Source organism: Lepisma saccharinum, chromosome 17, assembly GCF_977018435.1.
Source record: "Lepisma saccharinum chromosome 17, izLepSacc3.1, whole genome shotgun sequence".
Lineage (NCBI taxonomy): Eukaryota > Metazoa > Arthropoda > Insecta > Zygentoma > Lepismatidae > Lepisma > Lepisma saccharinum.
In genome coordinates, this window is record NC_139245.1 from 13,403,853 (window position 1) to 13,430,108 (window position 26,256).

The following is a 26,256-nucleotide window of genomic DNA, read 5'->3' on the forward strand; positions in this document are numbered from 1 at the left end:
TGATGATATGATGAGAATTGAGGAATGGACACTCGCAAATATCCATGTCGAGGTCGGGATTCGAACCCAGGACCTCAGCGTATCAAAACGTTAACGGCGTGTAAAGGACATTGAGCAAACAGCATTTCCTGATAGTTTTTTTTCTGTTTGACGCTTCGTTTCGAAACTACGAACCCCTCGAAACACGAAATCTTATCTTGAGTGTATGCGTCCACACTACATAAGTTCACCCCTTCCAATACACACAGTTTTCACCACACACAGAACTCGAAATGCATCGAATTAAGGCTAATGCACTTTTTGGTTCATCTACTGACACAGCTAAAAGTTTAAACATATTGGTTTCTTAGCCAAAGGAAGGCGGCATATTAATGTTAGTAATAAAATTAGGATTAACTCCTCAGTTAAGGGAGTATATTATTAAGAGGGGGCTGCAGTACGAAAGAATTAAAATAATCGTTACCATGAGTACGTGTAACTGACACTATAATAGACAACCCAAGCGCTCCCTCACATACACAAAATGAAAGAAATAATAAACAAAAATAGGATTCTTCTTGATTACTAATAAAATAATAAGTTATATATAAATATAAAGACAACACAATAAACTCAAGGTCACTTATGGGCATATGTCTTTCAATTCAAATTTTAACAGGTCTTTTTCTAGCAATACACTATATTTTAGCATGTGTTAATAAATGAAAAAATGCTAGCCCCGAAATAAAGCATAAAAATCTAATAAATAAAAGAATTAATATAAATAATTATTCCATTTAATTTGAAGTTAGGAGCAATTATTTGTATAATTTAATACAAAAATGCCAACTAAATGAAATGGTCACGTGTCTGATCTCAGCTGATGCATTTCTCTTGTGTATTTTGATGTACCAAAAGTGTATCTTTATTTCATGCACTTTAATGTGTCATGTTTGTTTCAGTTAGCACATGGGTTCTGTGCATTGTAGATTGACATTTCAATAACGAGAAACAAGATATGAGTATAACTTACCTATAATTAGTAAGGTATGCCCATTTGTTATGCCCGAATAAGTCGTACAGTAAAGTCATATATTATACCAAAGTCTCGAGCGCGACCGGGAGTCTTGTTCTCAATATCGTTATATGCATATATAAAGTAAGAGTACATAGACATAAGACAATTATAATATTAGTGACGATGAAATAATATAAGTATGGCAGTGGCAATATACATAACAATAATTCATAAAATAGGAAATAAACAATACAATACATTCTAGAATATTAAATCATTTTTGGGATGGATTTCGAATTCTTCTAGATTGTAGAAGACCTTTTCTTTTAACCAGGGTTGAAGTACACTTTTAAATTTTTTAAGAGAGAGACTGTGAGCAGCTTCTGGTAACATGTTGTATAACTTAATTCCTAAATACTTATAACTATTTTGTGTTTTACTTAATCTGATTGATGGTGTGTCGAGCTTGTAACAGAATCTTGTATTGTGTCTGTGCACAGTGTGTCTTGCGTTATAATTATGTACATTTTCTTTTGTATACACTAGACAGGTGAATATATATGAGCTTGGCGCAGTCATTATCTTTAGTTCTTGAAAGAGATTTTTACAGGAAACAGACTGATCAAAGACTCCTGCCATGCTTCGTAAAGCTTTTTTCTGCCAGATAAATACATCCCCAGCACCAGATGAGTTTCCCCACAAGAGAATTCCATAAGTCAGAAGGCTATGAAAATATGCATAATATGATTGCAGCAACAAATCCTTACTAATGCATGTTCTAAGCTTTTTAAGTAGAAATACCACCCTGGCAAGTTTGGGACATAGGTGATTTGTTTGGGACTCCCAAGATAATTTGGAGTCGAAGTGTAAACCAAGAAGTTTTACAGAAGTCCATTCATGGCCATTTCCTAATGTAAAAAATATTTTCTCTGTTTTATTTTCATTACTTATAAGTTGATTTGTTTCAAACCAAAAAGTGGACCTTTCCACTATTTCCTTATCAAGCTTCTCAACTGTAAATTTGTCACTGCCCACTGTAAGGAATGTGGTATCATCTGCATTTAAAACAGTCTTATGAGGAATAATATTAGGTCAGACAAACGTGTTGAACCCATTGAAACAAACTTTGTCAAACGTGTTGAACCCATTGAAACAAACTTTGACAAACGTGTTGAACCCATTGAAACAAACTTTGACAAACGTGTTGAACCCATTGAAACAAACTTTGACAAACGTGTTGAACCCATTGAAACAAGCTTTGACAAACGTGTTGAACCCATTGAAACAAGCTTTGACAAACGTGTTGAACCCATTGCAACTAACTTTGACAAACGTGTTGAACCCATTGAAACTAACTTTGACAAACGTGTTGAACCCATTGAAACTAACTTTGACAAACGTGTTGAACCCATTGAAACTAACTTTGACAAACGTGTTGAACCTATTGAAACTAACTTTCACAATCATGTTGAGACCATTGAAACTAAATTTGACAAACTTGTTGAAACCATTGAAACCAACTTTGACAAACGTGTTAAACCCATGCTGCATCCCCTCCCCCACTTTTACAACGACAAGGAAGGAGAGTATACGTGATACTTCTGAGCATTGAATTAACGTAATCTCGACATATCCTCCGCTAAAATATTCAATCGCCTGTACTTTTACAGGTTATCGGAAGCCTAAAGTTGCGGAGCAGCGATGTTCCCTGTTCTAATCCGCGCATTTTCGGAAGAGAGGTCCCTGGAGACTCAGTTTTCTGTATTTCTCGGAAGAAATCCTCCTCCTTCCATGCGCCCCACTCTTTTCCTGGAATGGAAGAAGATGGGTAAACAACGTGTTTACAATACTGCGGTATGTCACGGAAGCGAGGATGATGATTACCGTCGCCTTCGCGTCTTTCATCACGGGCGCATTGATATTTGTGCGCCTGTCCTTTAGCTTGTGATCGTGACTTTTTCCCATGTACGCAGGCTCCGTCCCCTCACGCTTTCTAGGAAGAGCATTGCACTGTTTTGAGGAAATTAATCAGTAAAGCTGATCTGCCATCTATGGGCGTCTGTGGAAAGTAAAAATTTAAGGTTGAGGGCAGAAGTTTGGTCACTCAGAATCGAAGCAGTACAACCGCTGTAAGATTTCTTCCTAATCTGCTGTCAGAAATTGTATGAAAGCAAGAGGTAGTGGGGTTAGCATGTGAAAGCAAGGGGCGCTTGGGAGTAGCACGTGGCTGCAATGGGCGGTGGGGAGTAGCCTGCGAAGGCGATGGACGCTGGGGAGTAGCCTGCGAAGGCGATGGACGCTGGGGAGTAGCCTGGGAAGGCGATGGACGCTGGGGAGTAGCCTGCGAAGGCGATGGACGCTGGGAGTAGCCTGCGAAGGCGATGGACGCTGGGGAGTAGCCTGCGAAGGCGATGGACGCTGGGGAGTAGCCTGCGAAGGCGATGGACGCTGGCGAGTAGCCTGCGAAGGCGATGGACGCTGGCGAGTAGCCTGCGAAGGCGATGGACGCTGGCGAGTAGCCTGCGAAGGCGATGGACGCTGGCGAGTAGCCTGCGAAGGCGATGGACGCTGGCGAGTAGCCTGCGAAGGCGATGGACGCTGGCGAGTAGCCTGCGAAGGCGATGGGCGGCGGGGAGTAGCCTGCGAAGGCGATGGACGCTGGCGAGTAGCCTGCGAAGGCGATGGGCGGCGGGGAGTAGCCTGCGAAGGCGATGGGCGGCGGGGAGTAGCCTGCGAAGGCGATGGGCGGCGGGGAGTAGCCTGCGAAGGCGATGGGCGGCGGGGAGTAGCCTGCGAAGGCCATGGGCGGCGGGGAGTAGCCTGCGAAGGCCATGGGCGGCGGGGAGTAGCCTGCGAAGGCCATGGGCGGCGGGGAGTAGCCTGCGAAGGCCATGGGCGGCGGGGAGTAGCCTGCGAAGGCCATGGGCGGCGGGGAGTAACCTGCGAAGGCAATGGGCGGCGGGGAGTAGCCTGCGAAGGCAATGGGCGGCGGGGAGTAGCCTGCGAAGGCAATGGGCGGCGGGGAGTAGCCTGCGAAGGCCATGGGCGGCGGGGAGTAGCCTGCGAAGGCCATGGGCGGCGGGGAGTAGCCTGCGATGGCCATGGGCGGCGGGGAGTAGCCTGCGAAGGCAATGGGCGGTGGGGATTAAGAAGTGTGTAATAGCTACTCTAAATTTGAGATTTCCCAGAATAGGTGGGGTGTTACCGAATCTTTTCATTTTCGCTCCTAACAGTTTGCGAATTTGTTGGTTAGCCGTAGTTCAAACAGCATTTCTCGGTCAATTAAAAAAGGTTCGTTATTGATCTCCGCAAGAGACATGAATAGTGCAAGTAAAGAATCCCAAGCAACTGAACCAACGAAAATGGTTCTAATATTAAACTAGAACACCTAATGATCACTCTTCGAACAGACTTCCTGGTTGACGTTTATACTGTCTCTCCACAAATTGAAAACGCACACAGTTGACATCATCTTCCCACATGAAACCATTGATTGTTGTCAAAGCTTGTTACCAACAAAGCCAAGATAATTGAGACTATAAACGTGGGCCATAACCAGAAGTGCATTTCAATTTGCAGCCTATTACGACATTGACATTGACAGCCATGCTACTTACACCGTTACTTAGGCAGAAATGTCCTTCAAAAGAGACTCAATGGACTTCTAGAGTGAACATGACAATCGGAAACCCATCAAGAAACCATTATTGGGAGAAGTGTATTATCTCAGTATGTTGTCTCCAGGAATACTAGAGCTCAGTTATACATGTTCCAATACAAATGAAAATATTCTGCTTTTAACACTAAACTTTTCATTACATAATGTAACAGTTTATCATATTATCAGAATTCAGCCTACCTCTTTAGCAGTGCGCTAAATAGTATGATTGATTGATTTGCTTTATTTTACTTCGCTTTTTGTGCCGCTATTTGCGTAGATGGGGATGAGTGATGATATGGTGAATGGACACTCGGAAACATCCATGCCCAGACCAGGATTCGAACCCGGGAGCCCCTGGCACCGTTGCGCGATGTGCTAACCACTCCGCCACGAGGGCGGTACTAAATAGTATGATTTTTACTGTCAGAATGACATGTGTGGAAAGAGGAAGATAAGTCTTACCGGTGATGAGTGATGATATGAACGTGATGAAGCGACACTTTCAAAGAACACAAGTGCCTAGACCTGGATTCTCTGTTTTCTTCTAATTTTAACATCGTGTAAAAAAATTAAGGTTGTATTCTTACAATTAAAGGTCTTTTTATAAGTATTTTTAAGGGAAATTTCTTGTAATTTTAATGTCATTTTGTAGGTTACTTTGGATATGCAATATCAGTTACTTTCTTACAATTTTAAGGTCATTTCCTAGGGTATCTTGTTAAGATTTGAATGTTATTTCTAGGCACCGGGACTTTTATGTTATAACATATTTTTCATTTGGCTTCGGATCTAATATTGGAGTGAGATATTTACATATCTGATGAAAATCAGCCGAAATAGACAAACTTGACAATTCATATTTTGACATATTTCACCAATTTTGCGTTTTCACAACATATTTCTTCAATTTTGTTGTAATAAGACATATTTCTGTATAATTTCGTAATTCTCTCGCACATAATCGGTTATTTCATAATTTTTTCTTCGTAGCTTTAGCACAGCGGATAGTTCATATTGTCGATGGCAGGATCTGGAAATTACTTAGGAAGAAAGATGCCGTCTTTTTTTTTTATCCCGCCTACAATTGAGAGCCATGCAATCATTATTGAGGAAAAATGTTCTCTCTCATTGTTGCACGGGAAGCGAAGAAGTTTCGTTCTCATTTCTTTGCCTTTTTCGCTTTACACAAAAATCAATCAAAAGTAAAAATAACATTCGGTAGATTACAGCCCCTACTCTACTCTATCGGGTATGACAGAAATTCGAGAGTACTGTTGTGCATATTTTTGGCTTTACTGGGAATATTTCTGAATTTTTCTGACATTTGTAATTTTTCATGACATATTTTCCAATTTATATGACATAATTACATACATATTTTAGTTTAAAGTTCTGGACCCTAGTTATTTCATATGGCCATCAACTTCCGAACTGCACATTTACAGTGTGAAGCATTATTTAATAAAGTACATAAAACTAGAAATGTAATAATTAATGACAATAGCCTATCTACTTGCTGTTAGTAACCATTTTTAATTCTCTTCTTTCAGAATCATTCACGAGAGCGGCTTCACGTCAGAAGACTTCAAACAGTATCGACCGGTGGTCTACAGTAATACTATACAATCGTTAGTGGCCATATTGCGAGCCATGCCAAATCTTGGCATCGCATATGGCAACAATGAGAGAGAGGTAAGTACTCTGCTGCGTATTGCATGTAACTTTGTTTCTATCAATTTCTATGTGCATCGTCTCGAGTTCAGGGAACGTGAAGTACACTAAATTAGACATTGAAAACTCAATATGCTGACCAAGGCATTAATTTAATTTTATTATAAAACTTAAACTAAACGTAACGTTTCAACCTTATAGCAAGGTCTTCTTCAAATTCTGCACCAAGTACAAATGTGACAAGATATAAGAACAGGACGATATATATATACACAAAAATTTCTCTCCTCCGGACTATTAGAAAGTTGTTCTGGAACATTCTAGCAGGTGGCTTTCCCTTGTCAACTGTACTTTCACCTAAAAGGTTAAACATATTAACTTCCATATAGAATGTGGTTCTTCTTCCTTCTCCTCTCCCCTATCTCTCTTGTCCTTTCCACTCTTTCTAACATCTTATTCCATTCTTTGTTTATCTTCAGTTCATTGTGTCTTCTTCACCTTTCTTCTCTATTCCCTTGGACTCCTTCCATTTTCTCACTAGTATTCTCTTCTCCCTTCCTATCTGCTTAGCCTCATCCCACTCTGTTATGTCCTGTTTCTCTCGTATGTTTAAAAATCGCATTTCTCTCTCTCTCTTAAGTCGTACATCATCCCTATGTTGTTTCAACCTGTCTTTCAGCCTCTTTTTCGTTTCTCCTATGTACACACTCTGACATTCTTTACATTTAGTTTAGTTTGTCTTATAATAAAATAAAATTACTGCCTTGTTCAGCATATTGAATTTTTATATCATGGAAGCAAGGCTTAATGGTGTTATAAGTTAAACATTGTGTAAACGTCTTTGAACTGACCATAAAGTCAAGGTTATGCAAATAGTTGAAGAAAGCAATTAATATTTATTCCATTTTATTTATGTTTATTCTAGTTTTTCGGTGATTTATTCTCGGTGTTTCGTTCATTAGGTATAGATTTTTACAAACGGTATTTGTTTTTATGCATTTTTGTGTATAATCATGAGTGTACTATTATTTCATAATTGTGTGTGAATGAGTGTGTTTGTTGGATCTGGCCAGATGCTAATTAGAGTTAGTTATTGTAATTTGTGAGGAGTCTGCTTCATAAATAAAATTGGTAACGATATGGTTAATGTTCAATCTGCAAGAGTTTCTATATAAGTTCTTACAAACAGTATTTGTTTTTTGTTTCTTTTTTCGTGTTTTGTGTATAACTCTGTATGCTTGGGTTTCTTCCATGGTTCGTAAGAGTAGTTTGAAAGAGCCAATAAGATTTGAACATTCCCCCATGCGACTAAACAGGGATAGTGTGTGTGTGAAAGTGATAGCCGGAGGGAGAGTGATTTTGCGGACTTCAGTCACAGTCCTGTCAGTCGCAAAGCAGGTTCCGCCGATGCTAGCTTCCATGTAAATATGTAAATAATTTAGAATAGAGAACTAATGGGAAAATCCGAGCATTGTTCGTTGTAAATAAATGTATAAAGCCCATTACTGCGACTTTCAGCAATTACCCTGCATAGAGAATTCAGTGTGATCTTGCCTTGATTGATTCTTTGGTTTCGACCGCTCTGGTGAGGAACGGGATGGAACCCAGGACTAACGAGCCTATTTAGTTGTTTATTTGTTTTTTTCCTGCCAGAAGCGGCCCGGTAAGGGTGGAGTGTTGCGGAACAAGATATTCATTAAGGGGGAGGCATTATTATCCATTTATGCTCTAACGCGGGAACACAGCCAAGTTCCAGGCAACAGTTCCAGTGCCTGTTTTTTTCTTCCTGGAAACGGGGATTCCACATCATTCCAGTGCCCAGTTCACGACGGGAAGAATGGGGGGACGAGTGTGCTAATGCTGGAAGCATCAAGTGCGGTTACTAATTGTGATTTAGTGGGGCAGTAAATAAAAATGAGGTTCCCTGAATTCAGAAGCATTTCATCTCCTGCGCCACCTTATTCACGGTCACCGCGAGCGTAATTCCATGGCGGAACTCTGGACTCTTGCCAATCTTGGGGACAGCGAAGGGAAGCAAAATGTATGATACCCAATTGAGTGTTGGTTGCAACTCAACGAGATGGACTCATTTCAAATGGACGGTACACCATAGGCATAACTCTCTCGATGTTTTCCCCATGCGTACATTTCCCCTCCCTTTCTACCTAACTCCTTATACAGCGTGTTTCACAGTTTTTCCTGAAGAGCAGTACCAAAGCATTTTGCCTTGTAAACAAGAGGTTCCCGATTCGATCCCACCTGAAACTGTAGGTCCAGACCCGATTAACCTATCTGAGCATAAAGTGGACTTCAAACAACTCGAACTGCTGCTAAGCTGTCTATGCACAACCAGGCGGAAGACCCTGGTTCGATCTCAGCACCCCTGTTGAAAGCGGCTCTCGGGCACACCCATCCTGTAATCAATGGTTTTCTGGGGGCAACTCGTGAGGGTAAAGGCGGCCTTCGAATCGCCTCCACTATGGTCGAGATCGAGAATGTGTATGACTCTTTATCTCCACGCCCCTGTGTGCCTTCATGGTATGGTACAATGCTCTGGGGATGGCTTTACCTTCTGTAGTCTCAGCTTGTACGTTGTATTGCGCCATGCATTCATTTTTCACAGAATTTAATCAAGTATATCTCCTAAATTTCATATGGGGAGGACATTCCTTTCTACACGATTTAGTAACCCGGGACATTTAATTTTGCACCAATTCAAATCTTACCGACCTCTGTGACGCCTGGGGTCCCGAGTTATCATCCCGGTATGAGTGTTCTTTGTCAGTGCCCCTTCATCAATTTCATCCTCACCTTCGCGATTAGCCAAAAGTGGCAGAAATGCGAAGTAAAATAAACAAAATCTATCAATTCAATTCAGATCCTATGAAATTTAGACATTCATATGCATAGACTCCGATGTGCATGTACGTATGTGTCACAGTTGTTTTCCTTTAATTTTTACTTAGGAAGCAGAAATAATTGTTAAAATGCGTGTGTGATTGCGCTTCATGAAGAAGATTCGACTGGGTTTGTCACACTCCCTTACGTAGTCATAACTTCTCAAAGCATAATTATAAGTTTCCTCCATTTCCGGTTTTCCAGATGTCGGGTTCCTTCAAGAGCCTGGCCATGGTTCCTACATGCTGCCATAATTGGTGAAAGTTAATGACAATAGTAAACAAATCAATACAAATAACCAACCATTCGTTGAACTCGAGCGACATTCATTAAAGCAATCTTCATGGCCATATTATTATTGGGCTTCCATTTTCAGAAATTTCGCCTCGAAAACCTACATTATACTTGAATATTATCTGACTGTTATTTAACTGATATTTACAACATCCATAAGAAGATGATTACAACAGTTAATTTCCTGTAAGTCAAATTGAGTAATTCGTTTATACGCTCCTTGAGCATCAAGCGATACTTTTTAATTTTAGCTCGAAGTAGCAGTCAACCTTGGTGGTCGCTCGGCTGTTTGTTATAGAGACGCCATCGGTCAATATCCTACAGCCAGACTGACGCCTCACGCCTCTGCTTCTACCCATCACACACACACACAAATTCACCAGGGTTTTAACTTGTCAGTGTGCAGTTGGATCCTGCACGCGAGTAACTTGCACGAAGTAGAGAAAGGAATTACTATTGGGTTGATACTGCTTTCTTTCCATTCTTCAGCTTCCTAACATTGTTGCTTTGTTTGTTGAGAATTAACCTGCCAGTGTTGGAATTGAAGTGAGGGAACCAAGATAATTATTCTGTCGGTGCTGGAATTGAAGGGAGGGATTGAGGAGAATTATTATGCCAGTGTTGGAACTGAAGGGAGGATTTAGGAGAATTATTCTGTCAAGTGTTGAAATTCCAGGGAAGGAACCAGGAGAATTATTCTGCCAGTGTTGGAATTGAAGGGAGGGATTGAAGAGAATTATTCTGCCAGTGTTTGAATTGAAGGGAGATTCAGAAGAATTATTCTGCCAGTGTTGGGACTGAAGGGGGGATTTAGGAGAATTATTCTGTCAAGTGTTGAAATTGCAGGAAAGGAACCAGGAGAATTATTCTGCCAGTGTTGGAATTGAAGGGAGGGATTGAGGAGAATTATTCTGCCAATGTTTGAATTGAAGGGAGGGAACCAGGAAAAATTATCCTGCCAGTGTTGGAAATGAAGGGAGGATTTAGGAGAATTATTCTGTCAAGTGTTGAAATTCCAGGGAAGGAACCAGGAGAATTATTCTGCCAGTGTTGGAATTGAAGGGAGGGATTGAGGAGAATTATTCTGCCAGTGTTTGAATTGAAGGGGGATTCAGGAGACTTATTCTGTCAGTGTTGGAACTGAAGGGAGGATTTAGGAGAATTATTCTGTCAAGTGTTGAAATTCCAGGGAAGGAACCAGGAGAATTATTCTGCCAGTGTTGGAATTGAAGGGAGGGATTGAAGAGAATTATTCTGCCAGTGTTTGAATTGAAGGGAGATTCAGAAGAATTATTCTGCCAGTGTTGGGACTGAAGGGAGGATTTAGGAGAATTATTCTGTCAAGTGTTGAAATTCCAGGGAAGGAACCAGGAGAATTATTCTGCCAGTGTTGGAATTGAAGGGAGGGATTGAGGAGAATTATTCTGCCAGTGTTTGAATTGAAGGGGGATTCAGGAGACTTATTCTGTCAGTGTTGGAACTGAAGGGAGGATTTAGGAGAATTATTCTGTCAAGTGTTGAAATTCCAGGGAAGGAACCAGGAGAATTATTCTGCCAGTGTTGGAATTGAAGGGAGGGATTGAAGAGAATTATTCTGCCAGTGTTTGAATTGAAGGGAGATTCAGAAGAATTATTCTGCCAGTGTTGGGACTGAAGGGAGGATTTAGGAGAATTATTCTGTCAAGTGTTGAAATTCCAGGGAAGGAACCAGGAGAATTATTCTGCCAGTGTTGGAATTGAAGGGAGGGATTGAGGAGAATTATTCTGCCAGTGTTTGAATTGAAGGGAGGGAACCAGGAAAAATTATCCTGCCAGTGTTGGAAATGAAGGGAGGATTTAGGAGAATTATTCTGTCAAGTGTTGAAATTCCAGGGAAGGAACCAGGAGAATTATTCTGCCAGTGTTGGAATTGAAGGGAGGGATTGAGGAGAATTATTCTGCCAGTGTTTGAATTGAAGGGGGATTCAGGAGACTTATTCTGTCAGTGTTGGAACTGAAGGGAGGATTTAGGAGAATTATTCTGTCAAGTGTTGAAATTCCAGGGAAGGAACCAGGAGAATTATTCTGCCAGTGTTGGAATTGAAGGGAGGGATTGAAGAGAATTATTCTGCCAGTGTTTGAATTGAAGGGAGATTCAGAAGAATTATTCTGCCAGTGTTGGGACTGAAGGGAGGATTTAGGAGAATTATTCTGTCAAGTGTTGAAATTCCAGGGAAGGAACCAGGAGAATTATTCTGCCAGTGTTGGAATTGAAGGGAGGGATTGAGGAGAATTATTCTGCCAGTGTTTGAATTGAAGGGAGATTCAGAAGAATTATTATGCCAGTGTTGGAAATGAAGGGAGGATTTAGGAGAATTATTCTGTCAAGTGTTGAAATTCCAGGGAAGGAACCAGGAGAATTATTCTGCCAGTGTTGGAATTGAAGGGAGGGATTGAGGAGAATTATTCTGCCAGTGTTTGAATTGAAGGGGGATTCAGGAGACTTATTCTGTCAGTGTTGGAACTGAAGGGAGGATTTAGGAGAATTATTCTGTCAAGTGTTGAAATTCCAGGGAAGGAACCAGGAGAATTATTCTGCCAGTGTTGGAATTGAAGGGAGGGATTGAAGAGAATTATTCTGCCAGTGTTTGAATTGAAGGGAGATTCAGAAGAATTATTCTGCCAGTGTTGGGACTGAAGGGGGGATTTAGGAGAATTATTCTGTCAAGTGTTGAAATTGCAGGGAAGGAACCATTAGAATTATTCTGCCAGTGTTGGAATTGAAGGGAGGGATTGAGGAGAATTATTCTGCCAGTGTTGGAATTGAAAGGAGGGAACCAGGAAAAATTATCCTGCCAGTGTTGGAATTGAAGGGAAGGAACCAGGAAAAATTATCCTGCCAGTGTTGGAATTGAAGGGGGGATTCAGGAGACTTATTCTGCCAGTGTTGGGACTGAAAGGGGGGGGGATTTAGGAGAATTATTCTGTCAAGTGTTGAAATTGCATGGAAGGAACCAGGAGACTTATTCTGCCAGTGTTGGAATTGAAAGGGAGATTCAGAAGAATTATTCTGCCAGTGTTGGGACTGAAGGGGGGATTTAGGAGAATTATTCTGTCAAGTGTTGGAATTGAAGGGGGATTGATGAGAATTATCCTGCCAGTGTCGGAATTGAAGTTGGGATTCAGGAGAAATATTCTGTCAGTGTTGGAATTGAAGAGAAGGGGGATTCAGGATAATTAGCTCGCCGTGTTATAATTCACATTTCGCCTTACTTAAATCAAATAAATAATTGGTCAAATATTTTGTTTTTAGTTTGATTTATGTTAGCTATAGTTTATCTTCTTAAGGCAGTTATCGATGTTTTAATGCAAGTTTAATTACGTTTAATTACTTTAGCCAATTTCCACATATTTCTTTGTAGTGTCTAAATAACTTCATTTCTATTTGCCCACATGTGGTACTTAAACAAGGTAGAATTCTTAAGTACTTCTGTGGAGGGGTGAACACGAAGCCAGAGGACTAGAATTGTTTAGGACATACGGATACTCCAAGAGACTCATTTCTCCTACAGATGGGATGTTTTTATACTCGTAAAAGTGAGCCGGCTTCGAATTCTGAGGACAATTCAGACTCATCATGCCGTTCTGAAATAAGTGCGTGTGGGGGGAAAGGGGGGGGGGCGATTGGGGAATCCACGGCTATTGTACTGGCCTAGGAAGTGGAGAAAGGAGGGGTGTGACGTGAGCACAACCTTGAATGCTAAGAAGCGACCAAATTTTCATCTGACATCGTTCGTCAATGTCCTCATCGAGACCGAACGAAATGCACCCCCTTCCTTCGCAACCCCCCCATCCGCGCTTAGACTCCCTGAAGACTAGAACGGAAGGGAGCTGCTGCCCGTACAAAAATTTCCGCAGCTTCGTGGAGAAGAATTTCAGCCTGCTGTTTGCCATTCTTTATCACCAGGCGTGAATAATTCATCATCTGCGGAGAGAAGCTGAACCTGCGCTGCCATCAGCTCTCCTTCGATTATTCAGTCCGTGTCCATTGTTGCAAACTCTGTAGCACTGATTTCCTCTATTCCAAGAAGTAGGGGGAAATGCGGCAGAAATTGCGAGGCAGGTCTGCTTGCCGTAACTTTGTTGTCTTGTGGTCAAGGGTGTTTACGATCCTGGGTTTGATTCGCACTATATAGGCACAGCATCCTGAGGAAATGTATAGTAGGGTTAAGGTTTAGAAAGCCAGAAGACAGCGACGATTGTCGAGAGCGATTGATGACCAACACACGATCTGGACACCGAAGGTCCTGGGTCTTGCATGGGAGTCTCTTCCCAAGTGTTCCTTCATCAGTTTTATCTAATCACCATTTCTCATCACAGCCATTGGCCGAAAGTGGCAGAAAAGAGATGTGTAACAAGAGGAATTCCAAATACAAAAAAAGTCATAAACCTTAGTTTTCCTAATGAAGGTTATGTGGTGGTTCGTAGCCCGCTTAAAACTGTGACCAGATTGGTGCTTCATGTTGGTAGTTCAATTTCATACCTCAGTTAAAAAGCTCACAGCATCGGCCAGTGGTTTGGTGAACGATACCACTGCTTATTGATTGCACTGTAATGTGTTATATCGAGGAACCTTAATACCGGTTTCAACAGAAACGCCGTGATTTCAAATGACCCTAAAAAATATTTAGTATATTCACAGTAATAATTTGTATATGTTATGATTGACAAAAGTCTAAAATTTAATTTTTGGCAACTTATAATCCACATGAACGAAGGAGACACATCTGTACGCACAGAAGGTTTTGGTATGGTGGTGTATCGAAACGTGGCTTGATTGGACCTTTCTTTTTTGATGGCTATGTCACATCAGAAAATTATTTGCAAATGCTGCAGGAATACTTCATTCCTGGTCTTCGACGGAAACGTTGTCCAATTCCTCAGCAATGGTTCCAGCAAGACGGAGCTAGGCCGCATACAACTGAACCTGTCCTGACAATCGCTACACACATTTATTTCAAAATAGTTTAGAGTGGCCACGAACTAGCCCTGATTTAAACCCGTGTGACTATTTCTTGTGGGGTTTCCTAAAGCAGTGAGTTTTCAAACGAGGACTGCGATCATTAGATGATTTGAAAGCAAACACAGAACACTGTACTGCACAAGTTAGTCGTGCAACCCCTGGTCAGATATTTAACAACATGTGCAACCAGGTGCAAGAAGTGATAAATCGTCAAGGTGGACATTTCGAACATGTTTTCCATTAAACTTTTGCGTTTTCTCTGTCAGATTATGTAATTATTATTTTTTTGAGTAGTTATCATAAATATTTTAAAATGCTATTTGAAATCATGGCGTTTCTGTTGAAACACCCGGTATAATTGTTAAAGACATAAAAAAATTAAGGTACTTCAGTCCCCGACATCGTAGAAGTTAACAGTTTATCCTTTTGATCGAGAGGGTCACCGGTTAAATCTGTAAGGGGCTGTGTCCCACTTGAAACCTAAAAGTCCAGTCCCGGTTAACCTTTACGCGCATAAGGTGGATTTAAGCCCACGCGGAGAGAAAGAGAAGCTTCGTATTTTCTGGCGGAGATTTAGTGTGTGTCATGTGCAGTAGAGGCTGTATCGATACGATCTTTTAAAGACGAGACGAGAACAAGCCCTTGACGAGACCGAGAAAGACCTTTGTAAAACCGAGATGATAGAGAAACTTAGCGCCCGAGAATTAATGCTACATTTACTCAAGACACTTCTTTAGGCATACCAAACGGATATATACCTGAATATTTATAGGTAGGTAGGTCATATAGTAATTTCAAGGTAAATCAGTTAGTGGCAACCGGGAACATGTGTAGCTTGGTTGCATATATATTCAGGATGGAATTGTTTTTCGAAGGTTGGTAGTGACGAAACAAGGAGTCAAACAGGAAAACGAAAATGTTTTTGGCCTGTATGTGCTGCAATAGTTTATTTTGTGACAACAGTCACGGGCACTTCTGGGTTGTATCAACCTCCTTGACTTTCAATGGGACCATTACAACCCAGAAGTATCCGTGACTATACATGTTGTTTATCTGTATATCTCAAGACAAGGCGAAAAGTTGGCAAAGTCTTATCTCGATACCATCCATAGTGTTGACCACGCTGTTCGAGCGATATGATACACACTATGAACCCAGAAGTCATTTAATTTTATGAAAGAAGTATTTTGCAATCAAGTTTCATAGTCGTCGTTTACAAGCATAATCGATCACTTGCAGAGATATGGTCTGCTAATAATCAAATGTGCCACGTGTTGAAGTGATAACTACAGTTGTACTTTTCATGTGTCGTTTTATTTCGAGAACTTAGAAACTCTACATTGGAAAGTATACACCTTAATCCAACATAGAGTTAGGCTTGTTTTGAAAAGCATTATTGAACGCGATTTTTTCAACCGTGTAAGATCACGTTCAATAGTTAAGAGGCCAAAGATTTGTGGTAGAAGAGAACAACAACAATTTAAATGGCCAAAGATTTGTGTTAGAGGAAGAAAACAGGAATTCAAATGGCCAAGGATTTGTGGTAGAGGAAGAAATCGGCTATTGAAATGGCCAAGGATTTCTATTAGAGGAAGAAATCAGCAATTGAAATGGCCAAAGATTTATAATAGAGGAAGGAAACAGCAATTCAAATGGCCTAGAATTTCTGGTAGAGGAAGAAATCAGCAATTGAAATGGCCAAGGATTTGTAATAGAGGAAGAAATAAGCAATTCAAATGGCCAAGGATTTGTAATAGAGGAAGAAATAAGCAATTCAAATGGCCAAGGATTTGTAATAGAGGAAGAAATAAGCAATTGAAATGGCCAAGGATTTGTAATATGAAGAAATCAGCAATTGAAATGGCCAAGGATTTCTGGTAGAGGAAGAAATCAGCAATTGAAATGGCCAAGGATTTCTATTAGAGGAAGAAATCAGCAATTGAAATGGCCAAAGATTTGTGGTAGAGGAAGAAAACAGCAATTCAAATGGCCAAGAATTTCTGATAGAGGAAGAAATCAGCAATTGAAATGGCAAGGACTTATAATAGAGGAAGGAAACAGCAATTGAAATGGCCTAGGATTTCTGGTAGAGGAAGAAATCAGCAATTCAAATGGCCAAGGATTTGTGGTAGAGGTAGAAAACAGCAATTGAAATGGCCAAGGATTTGTGGTAGAGGTAGAAAACAGCAATTGAAATGGCCAAGGATTTGTGGTAGAGGTAGAAAACAGCAATTGAAATGGCCAAGGATTTGTGGTGGAGGTAGAAAACGGCAATTGCAATGGCCAAGGATTTGTGGTAGAGGAAGAAAACAGCAATTGCAATGGCCAAGGATTTCTATTAGAGGAAGAAATCAGCAATTCAAATGGCCAAGGATTTGTGATAGATAAAGAAAACAGCAATTCAAATGGCCAAGAATTTCTGATAGAGGAAGAAATCAGCAATTGAAATGGCAAGGACTTATAATAGAGGAAGGAAACAGCAATTGAAATGGCCTAGGATTTCTGGTAGAGGAAGAAATCAGCAATTCAAATGGCCAAGGATTTGTGGTAGAGGTAGAAAACAGCAATTGAAATGGCCAAGGATTTGTGGTAGAGGTAGAAAACAGCAATTGAAATGGCCAAGGATTTGTGGTAGAAGTAGAAAACAGCAATTGAAATTGCCAAGGATTTGTGGTAGAGGTAGAAAACAGCAATTGAAATGGCCAAGGATTTGTGGTAGAGGTAGAAAACAGCAATTGAAATGGCCAAGGATTTGTGGTGGAGGTAGAAAACGGCAATTGCAATGGCCAAGGATTTGTGGTAGAGGAAGAAATCAACAATTGAAATGGCCAAGGATTTGTGGTAGAGGTAGAAAACAGCAATTGAAATGGCCAAGGATTTGTGGTAGAGGTAGAAAACAGCAATTGAAATGGCCAAGGATTTGTGGTAGAGGTAGAAAACAGCAATTGAAATGGCCAAGGATTTGTGGTAGAGGTAGAAAACAGCAATTGAAATGGCCAAGGATTTGTGGTGGAGGTAGAAAACGGCAATTGCAATGGCCAAGGATTTGTGGTAGAGGAAGAAAACAGCAATTGCAATGGCCATGATAACAGTGCATGGCGAATTAAATGCCCTCAGAGCCTGGGTGCTGTCGGTGAGGCCTGTGTGCCTGCATTATTAAATATTATTGATTCATGAATTCATGCTATAGCTGTCGACTTGAATATTTTTGAAACATTGCTTCAGTTGTCGATAAATTTGAAATAATACTAGTTTCAGTTACATTGATCAAAGACTTCCCAGACTGGCTGGTAAAAAACACCAGATTTCGTTTCTACATTATCAAGTTGGCAACATACTTAGTAGTTTTCCACGATTTTTTTACTATCTAGTTAGAATTTTATGTTATTGATTTTCTTCCTTTTTACCGTTCAAGCTATCGCAATCAGTTCTGAGAAATTTCCCGACAAAATTTAAAGAAACACACTTCAATTTCGATCAGCCAGAGAGAAGGAAACCTCTCTCCCAAATTTGGGAGTAAAGCCATCATGTTGGCAACACTAGCAATTTTCCCAACTTCACCATCTGCGGCGTTTGTGTGTGTGTATGTGAGGGGGATGCAGCAACCTCACGAAGGTGAACGTGCGTCACACAAACCGTTCCGTTTCGTCAATAGATACCGAGGCATTACCATTGCAAATGTAAGCCAAACATCACAATGCGGTTTACAAAATTCTGCATTGCTCTTAACATGAAAACAGTGCATGGCGAATTAAATGCCCTGAGAGCCTGGGTGCTGTCCCCTATTGGTCGTTCAGGGTGGGAAATTCTCTGTGGAGGGGGGAGTCAGTTTTCTGTTCAGTTTCACCGGAAGTCGAATCTGTGACCCATTTATTACACTGAGACAACGTTAAGGCTGGTTGTTATTGGGAATTTGTTTGTTCTTGAGTCACGTCCCTTTTTATACCTCTCTATGTTAATCGCGATAATGAATGACGCTCAGAGCCATTGCCGAGCACGGATTCGAACCCAGAACTTTCTACGACGAGATCGTCAATCCAGCAATCAACTCGCTCGGTTATCAATCTTATGATTCTTACGAGTGTTTTTTCTTCTTTAGAACCAGTAAAAATGTAAAAATGTCGTGATATATATCTAAAAAATACATTTCAAATGTCGGGTCTTCCGATTGGCATAGAATACAAAATTCATCAAGATAAATTTAATGCATTTTCGGTGCATCAGTTGAATGTGTTATTCGGTTTCCTGTTGAAGTAAAGGCTGAAATCGATTCTTTTGTTGAGGCAGACTGAATGCGAAACTTTTGCCTAATTATTTGTGCTTGGAGAGGTGTGTGGCCAATGAGAAATATGCAATTAGTTGTGGACACCTTGGCATTCAATTTACTTTAGCCGGAGGAGAACTTCATCCATACACTTGTTGGTTTACCTGCATAAATTCCCCCGGTGAGAACTTATTCTGACACACACACACACACGTTTATTGCCAGAGAATTTCGTACAGGTCTGAGTATTTTCGGAACATCTCTCGCTGTCCCAAGTCCAGCAAGCGAGTCTACCAACAGCGTAGACCGTGAGCAGCGGGGTTACTGATAGGTGCTGGGTTGAGATGACGTCAGCGGTTCACTTGTTGATTGGATGCTTCGGGAGTTGAGACTCGCTTTCAAGCTGCAAATACAGAGTAGCCAGAGATGTAATCTCACTCTACTCTGAAAGTCAAGAAACAGTCCCCTCAGTGACAGAGTTCGTTCAGGCAGTCCCATATTCGAGTTCTGGCACCAGGGAACGGATTTATATGTACCAAAAAATTGTTAGATACGTAATTTAGTTATATTAATCAAAATGTGGAATTCAATTTGGACTTGCATACAATTGTGAAAAATAGCAATGCATTTAACGGGATTGCAATGTAAAATTCAAACACAAAATGTGCTTTGTTTTGTTACCAAAACAGAACTAACTAACTAACTCCCTAGCCTTCTTAAACCCGAAGGTTCATGGCTGCAGCAACACAGGCCTTCCATCTGTCCCTATCTTGAGCAAGTTCTATATACTCTTTTCCATCCCTACCGATTTCCCTTAGGTCCATCTCAACGTTGTCCCTCCATCTTCGTCTTGGCCTTCCTACAGGTCTCTTACCATCAGGTTTCCCAACAAGAATCCTGTAAACTCCCCTTTCCTCTCCCATTCGTGCCACATAGCCTGCCCACCTAAGTCTTCTTAATTTAATTATTCTAATAATATCTGGACATGAATACAAATTATGTAGTTCTAAATTATGTAACCTTCTCCACTCACCTCATCCCTTTCAGGTCCAAAGATTTTCCTAAGGATCTTATTTTCAAATACTCTCAATTTATGTTCCTCTTTCAATGTAAGGGACCAAGTTTCACATCCATATAATACTACAGACAAAACTACTGTTTTGTAATATATATTTTAACTTTTAGTTTCTTAGATATTAAACGAGAAGACAAAAGTTTATGAAGAGAGAAATGCATTTCCTGAATTAAGCCTACTTTTTATTTCATCTTTAATATAATTTTCATTTGTTAATATTACTCCTAAGTATTTGAATTTGGAAACTGGTTCAAACGAGTTGTTATCAATAATTAGATTTTGATTATTACCTAACACTTGGTTTTGGCCTGTAAGCATATATTTAGTTTTCTCTTTGTTAACTTCCAAACCTATCTCTTTAGCAGTTTTGAAAAATATTTTAGCATTATTCTTAATTGTATTCACATCATCCCCCAGTAAGTCTACATCATCTGCATATGCTAACAACTGAGTCACACCATTTAATTTTAGTCCTTCTTTAGTTTCTTTTACCTTCCTAACAGCATATTCTAAGGCAAAGTTAAAGAGCAATGGAGATAATGTATCTCCTTGTTTTAACCCATCATGAATTGTAAATTTGTCAGACATATTAATACCCACACGAATTTTACTTTCTGTTTCACTGGTGCATATTTTTATCATACTAACAAGCTTCTTAGGTATTCCAAACTCGACTAATATATAATATAATTTATCTCTTTTGACCGAATCATATGCTTTTTTGAAATCAATGAATAGCTGATGGACATTTTGATTATATTCCCACTTTTTTCAAGTGTCTGTGTGATGTGAAAAAATTGATATCTGGTTGATCTGTTACGTTTAAATCCACATTGATAATCACCTATAATTTCATTAGCATATGGGGTTAGTCTTGTTAAAAGAATGTTAGATAATATTTTATATGTTGTTGAGAGTAGAGAAATTCCACGGTAATTATTGCAGTTCATTTTATCACCTTTTTTAAACACAGGAACAATTATGGATTCTTTCCACTGTTGAGGGATTTCTTCTTTATTCCAAAACAGTGGATTACCAAACTTTGTTTTACGCATTGCCGCATGAAGTAATTGAAATTAAAAATACGCAGGGTTCCACCACGAATATTTGAGGTTGAATGCTTTGTTGTTGACAAGAATATTAGAATAACAGAGGCGTTGTATATTGTCAAGATTTAAAATAAACAGAGTACATAATACATATCAACGGAAAATCTATTATGGTTAGCAGAATAAGGGTGTATATGGAATGCATATCGGAAAATGTAAAAATAAATAAATTGTGCTAAAAGCTAATGTTTGTGAAGATATGGACAGTAAAAGTGACATTTTTGGGCTTGCTTACCACAATTCGCAAGGACAATACAAAATGACATTTGAATTAAGCATCATATGCAGATGATACAAAAATCCATTCACTGATATTCACTTATCGTCGCGTTTAGCCTAAAGGGGCAGAAGATCGACAACAATAGTCACAAAGACACAAAGAAGCCGAAACAGCTCACAAGCCAACACAGATACAACGCATGGAAGACTTAGAAACTGCCATTTAAGGATAAGCAAAAATCCTATTTGATCTTTACGCAACTGCGTCAAGTAATTTCTTCCACAAAAGGAACAGCGTCCCGTTATTTCCCCCCGCCCGAACGCAGGAGAGTCAATAGAAGCGTGCGTTCCCCAGGATGCATGCTCAGGTTACCATAGCAACCGGCATTGACAGCTCTTCGGAGATTATTTTATTTCGCCGTGACGCGAGTCGAATCAACGAGCTATGTATGTGGAGGAAGTTGGAGGTAACAAACGTAATTTGACGGTTCTGTCTTTTTATTTTCACCATAGGATGTAGTGGTTCCCCGTGCCTATATTTATGGGGGGTTAAAATATTTGTGTTTCCATCATTTATTTTTATAAACTTTTCTATATTCTCATACCGATCGATTGATTTGCTTTATTTTACTTCGCTTTTTGTGCCACTTTTGGGTAATTTGCGAAGATGGGGATGAGTGATATGATGAAATTGATGAATGGACACTCACAAAGATACATGCCCAGGCTGGGATTCGAACCCGTGACCCTTGGCGTTGTAGCGCGATGTGCTAACCGCTCCGCCACGGGGGCCGTATCTCATACCGAGTTCTTTCTTAATTTTCAACTTCCTGGTGCTTTTCACGTGGTTCCGTTATGAATTTCGCCTCCTCTGTGCTGTAAAGGTTGGAATTATGAATGTGTATTTTCTGATTTAATGTCTGTTTTCAGTTTTAAGGTTAATCGCGGCGACGGAGATGAATAAGATAAAGTTGACATGAGCACTCGCAAAGAAAGAACGCCATCCTTATGACCAGGAGTCGAACCAGCAACATTTCATAGCAAAATCATTTAGCGGCAGAGAAGGGGGCAAATCCAGTGGGCAGAGTGAAGCAGTACACGCTGCTGCTAAGGCTGGTAACTGCAGTCGCTTTCCCCCTCCACGCAATCCCGTTCCCTCTCACGTGTTCATTGGTGGAGCCATTTTTTGTTCGCTTGCTCCAGAGTATAGTTCCGATCCCGATTAGCTTATCGGTGCATAAAGTGGACTTCAAACAATCTTCAACAACTTAATTCATGACGTATCGAGGCGCCTTCAACTTTTCTAAGTTCATCTGTACCATTGTTAGGGTGGTTTGACACACCGATGAATAAAAAAGACCGTACATTATTAGATCTCTCTTCATTTGGGCAGCACGCGAATGGAAAATCAGGCGAACCGTTGGTTGCTAGTACATTGTTCGTCAATGTGAAAGCGGTTTACAACCTGTTGTTACATTGTCTCGGGGCATTCCATCACGATTTTCCTCGTATTGTACGCTGCTCATAGAGACTCCCAAGACACATAATGGCCTGTACGAGGCGAGTAAGTGTTCATCGAAGACCATCGTGTCGCTGACTGTGGGAACGTAATGTGTTGTATCTCTATATGCATTGGAACATTACTGTTCTTACATAGATTTATAATTATTGAGACCTCCCTGTTAGCTATCGTGATGCATATAATTATAGTAAATGTTCAAAGATCGTATGTTGTAGATCCAACTAAACACTTGAAGGGGTGTTCAGAAAGTTACAACTGATTGATATGATTTTGTTTATTTTACTTCACTACTCTGCCACTTTTCGCTAATCGCGAAGATAGAAAGTTATGATTAGGGAGCGGACCTAAAAAATATAGGTATATGACCTATAGAATGTCCTAAAAAATGGGAAAAATAACGTAAAAAATGCAAAAAATGACCATTAAATGTGCTAGTTTCAGGTTAAAAATTGAAATGAAAAGGAAATTAAACCAAACGCAATCTTGCTTTAAAAAAAGGCACCAAGTGATAGCACATGCACATTCAATTAAAATATGCAATGAGAATTTTCAATGGAAAAAACCGAATAATTTTAAAACAAATTCATGAAAAAGTTCGTAAATTGCAATCCTGCGAGAGAGATATATATATGCCTATGTTCACATTGGTGAAAAGACTCAAGAATATTACTAAAATGAAAGAAGTGACAAGATATGACGAAACAATACACCAAATATTGCGAAAAATGACGGAAAATGCCGAAAAATCGGGAAGAATGACCTAAAACCTAAAAATTGGCAAAAAATGCAAAAAAAATGCACTTTAAAATTACATTTTTCGGGTTCTAGACGAAGTATAATATTGTGTATATTTAATGGGCGTCATGTAAGAGATGTCAGAAAAAAGATGACATTTAATCAACTTCCGCTCCCTATCTGAGTGTTGTGCGATGCAAACACATGCATTAACAAGATAAACTGCATTTATTAAGAAACTCATAAACAAAGTAACACTTTACATTATAACGAAACTACGTTCCACACTGTCTTGTTTGCACAGACTATTCCATAGCAACAGTAGTTTGCCTCTTCTTCCTCTACGAGGCACCACTATAATGAGTACGTTGTTGTTGTATCCGTAGATGTTTCAGGTCTCCTGGTGGTTCCTCTCCGAGGTGACCTTCGGGTCTGGGGTGCTCCTCTCCGAGGTGACCTTCGGGTCTGGGGTGCTCCTCTCCGAGGTGACCTTCGGGCCTGGGGTGCTCCTCTCCGAGGTGACCTTCGGGTCTGGGGTGCTCCTCTCCGAGGTGACCTTCGGGTCTGGGGTGCTCCTCTCCGAGGTGACCTTCGGGTCTGGGGGTGCTCCTCTCCGAGGTGACCTTCGGGTCTGGGGGTGCTCCTCTCCGAGGTGACCTTCGGGTCTGGGGGTGCTCCTCTCCGAGGTGACCTTCGGGTCTGGGGGTGCTCCTCTCCGAGGTGACCTTCGGGTCTGGGGGTGCTCCTCTCCGAGGTGACCTTCGGGTCTGGGGGTGCTCCTCTCCGAGGTGACCTTCGGGTCTGGGGGTGCTCCTCTCCGAGGTGACCTTCGGGTCTGGGGGTGCTCCTCTCCGAGGTGACCTTCGGGTCTGGGGGTGCTCCTCTCCGAGGTGACCTTCGGGTCTGGGGGTGCTCCTCTCCGAGGTGACCTTCGGGTCTGGGGGTGCTCCTCTCCGAGGTGACCTTCGGGTCTGGGGGTGCTCCTCTCCGAGGTGACCTTCGGGTCTGGGGGTGCTCCTCTCCGAGGTGACCTTCGGGTCTGGGGGTGCTCCTCTCCGAGGTGACCTTCGGGTCTGGGGGTGCTCCTCTCCGAGGTGACCTTCGGGTCTGGGTGTGCTCCTCTCCGAGGTGACCTTCGGGTCTGGGTGTGCTCCTCTCCGAGGTGACCTTCGGGTCTGGGGGTGCTCCTCTCCGAGGTGACCTTCGGGTCTGGGGGTGCTCCTCTCCGAGGTGACCTTCGGGTCTGGGGGTGCTCCTCTCCGAGGTGACCTTCGGGTCTGGGGGTGCTCCTCTCCGAGGTGACCTTCGGGTCTGGGGGTGCTCCTCTCCGAGGTGACCTTCGGGTCTGGGTGTGCTCCTCTCCGAGGTGACCTTCGGGTCTGGGTGTGCTCCTCTCCGAGGTGACCTTCGGGTCTGGGTGTGCTCCTCTCCGAGGTGACCTTCGGGTCTGGGTGTGCTCCTCTCCGAGGTGACCTTCGGGTCTGGGTGTGCTCCTCTCCGAGGTGACCTTCGGGTCTGGGTGTGCTCCTCTCCGAGGTGACCTTCGGGTCTGGGTGTGCTCCTCTCCGAGGTGACCTTCGGGTCTGGGTGTGCTCCTCTCCGAGGTGACCTTCGGGTCTGGGTGTGCTCCTCTCCGAGGTGACCTTCGGGTCTGGGTGTGCTCCTCTCCGAGGTGACCTTCGGGTCTGGGTGTGCTCCTCTCCGAGGTGGCCTTCGGGACTGGGGGGTGATCCTCTCCGAGGTGGCCTTCGGGACTGGGGGGTGATCCTCTCCGAAGTGGCCTTCGGGACGGGGGGGGGGTGATCCTCTCCGAAGTGGCCTTCGGGACGGGGGGGGGGTGATCCTCTCCGAAGTGGCCTTCGGGACGGGGGGGGTGATCCTCTCCGAAGTGGCCTTCGGGACGGGGGGGGGTGATCCTCTCCGAAGTGGCCTTCGGGACGGGGGGGGGTGATCCTCTCCGAAGTGGCCTTCGGGACGGGGGGGGGTGATCCTCTCCGAAGTGGCCTTCGGGACGGGGGGGGGGTGATCCTCTCGGAAGTGGCCTTCGGGACGGGGGGGTGATCCTCTCGGAAGTGGCCTTCGGGACGGGGGGGTGATCCTCTCGGAAGTGGCCTTCGGGACTGGGGGGTGATCCTCTCGGAAGTGGCCTTCGGGACTGGGGGGTGATCCTCTCGGAAGTGGCCTTCGGGACTGGGGGGTGATCCTCTCGGAAGTGGCCTTCGGGACTGGGGGGTGATCCTCTCGGAAGTGGCCTTCGGGACTGGGGGGTGATCCTCTCGGAAGTGGCCTTCGGGACTGGGGGGTGATCCTCTCCGAAGTGGCCTTCGGGACTGGGGGGTGATCCTCTCCGAAGTGGCCTTCGGGACTGGGGGGTGATCCTCTCCGAAGTGGCCTTCGGGACGGGGGGGGTGATCCTCTCCGAAGTGGCCTTCGGGACTGGGGGGTGATCCTCTCCGAAGTGGCCTTCGGGACTGGGGGGTGATCCTCTCGGAAGTGGCCTTCGGGACTGGGGGGTGATCCTCTCGGAAGTGGCCTTCGGGTCTGGGGGTGATCCTCTCCGAAGTGACCTTGGGTGCTTCTCAGGCAGAAAAGTGAAGTAGAATAAACTAAACGAGACAAACGAAAATATGTTTAGACGGAATGTTGAGATAGTGCTCACTGTTCCCAGAATAGAATCGAGTGCAATGCTTTATTTACTACATTTAAAAGTAAATGAGAATAACTTGCATATAAAGACGGACAAGTGCTTTAGTTGCATGTCGCTTAGTAGATAGGGTAAGGAGGTCTCGAAAGAGCATTTCCTAAAAGC

The 26,256-nt window shown here is 42.2% G+C and overlaps 1 protein-coding gene across 2 annotated transcripts in view; it reads left to right on the plus strand.

Moving 5' to 3' along the window:
- The window catches only part of Galphao (G protein alpha o subunit), a 285,136-nt gene that overhangs the window by 146,368 nt on the left and 112,512 nt on the right, over window positions 1-26,256 (plus strand). For both annotated transcript variants that reach the window (XM_083138944.1, XM_083138943.1), the window contains exon 3: window positions 6,209-6,350. In XM_083138944.1, coding sequence (XP_082995070.1) covers window positions 6,209-6,350 — 142 coding nt within the window. The remainder of the gene's footprint in view (window positions 1-6,208; window positions 6,351-26,256) is intronic.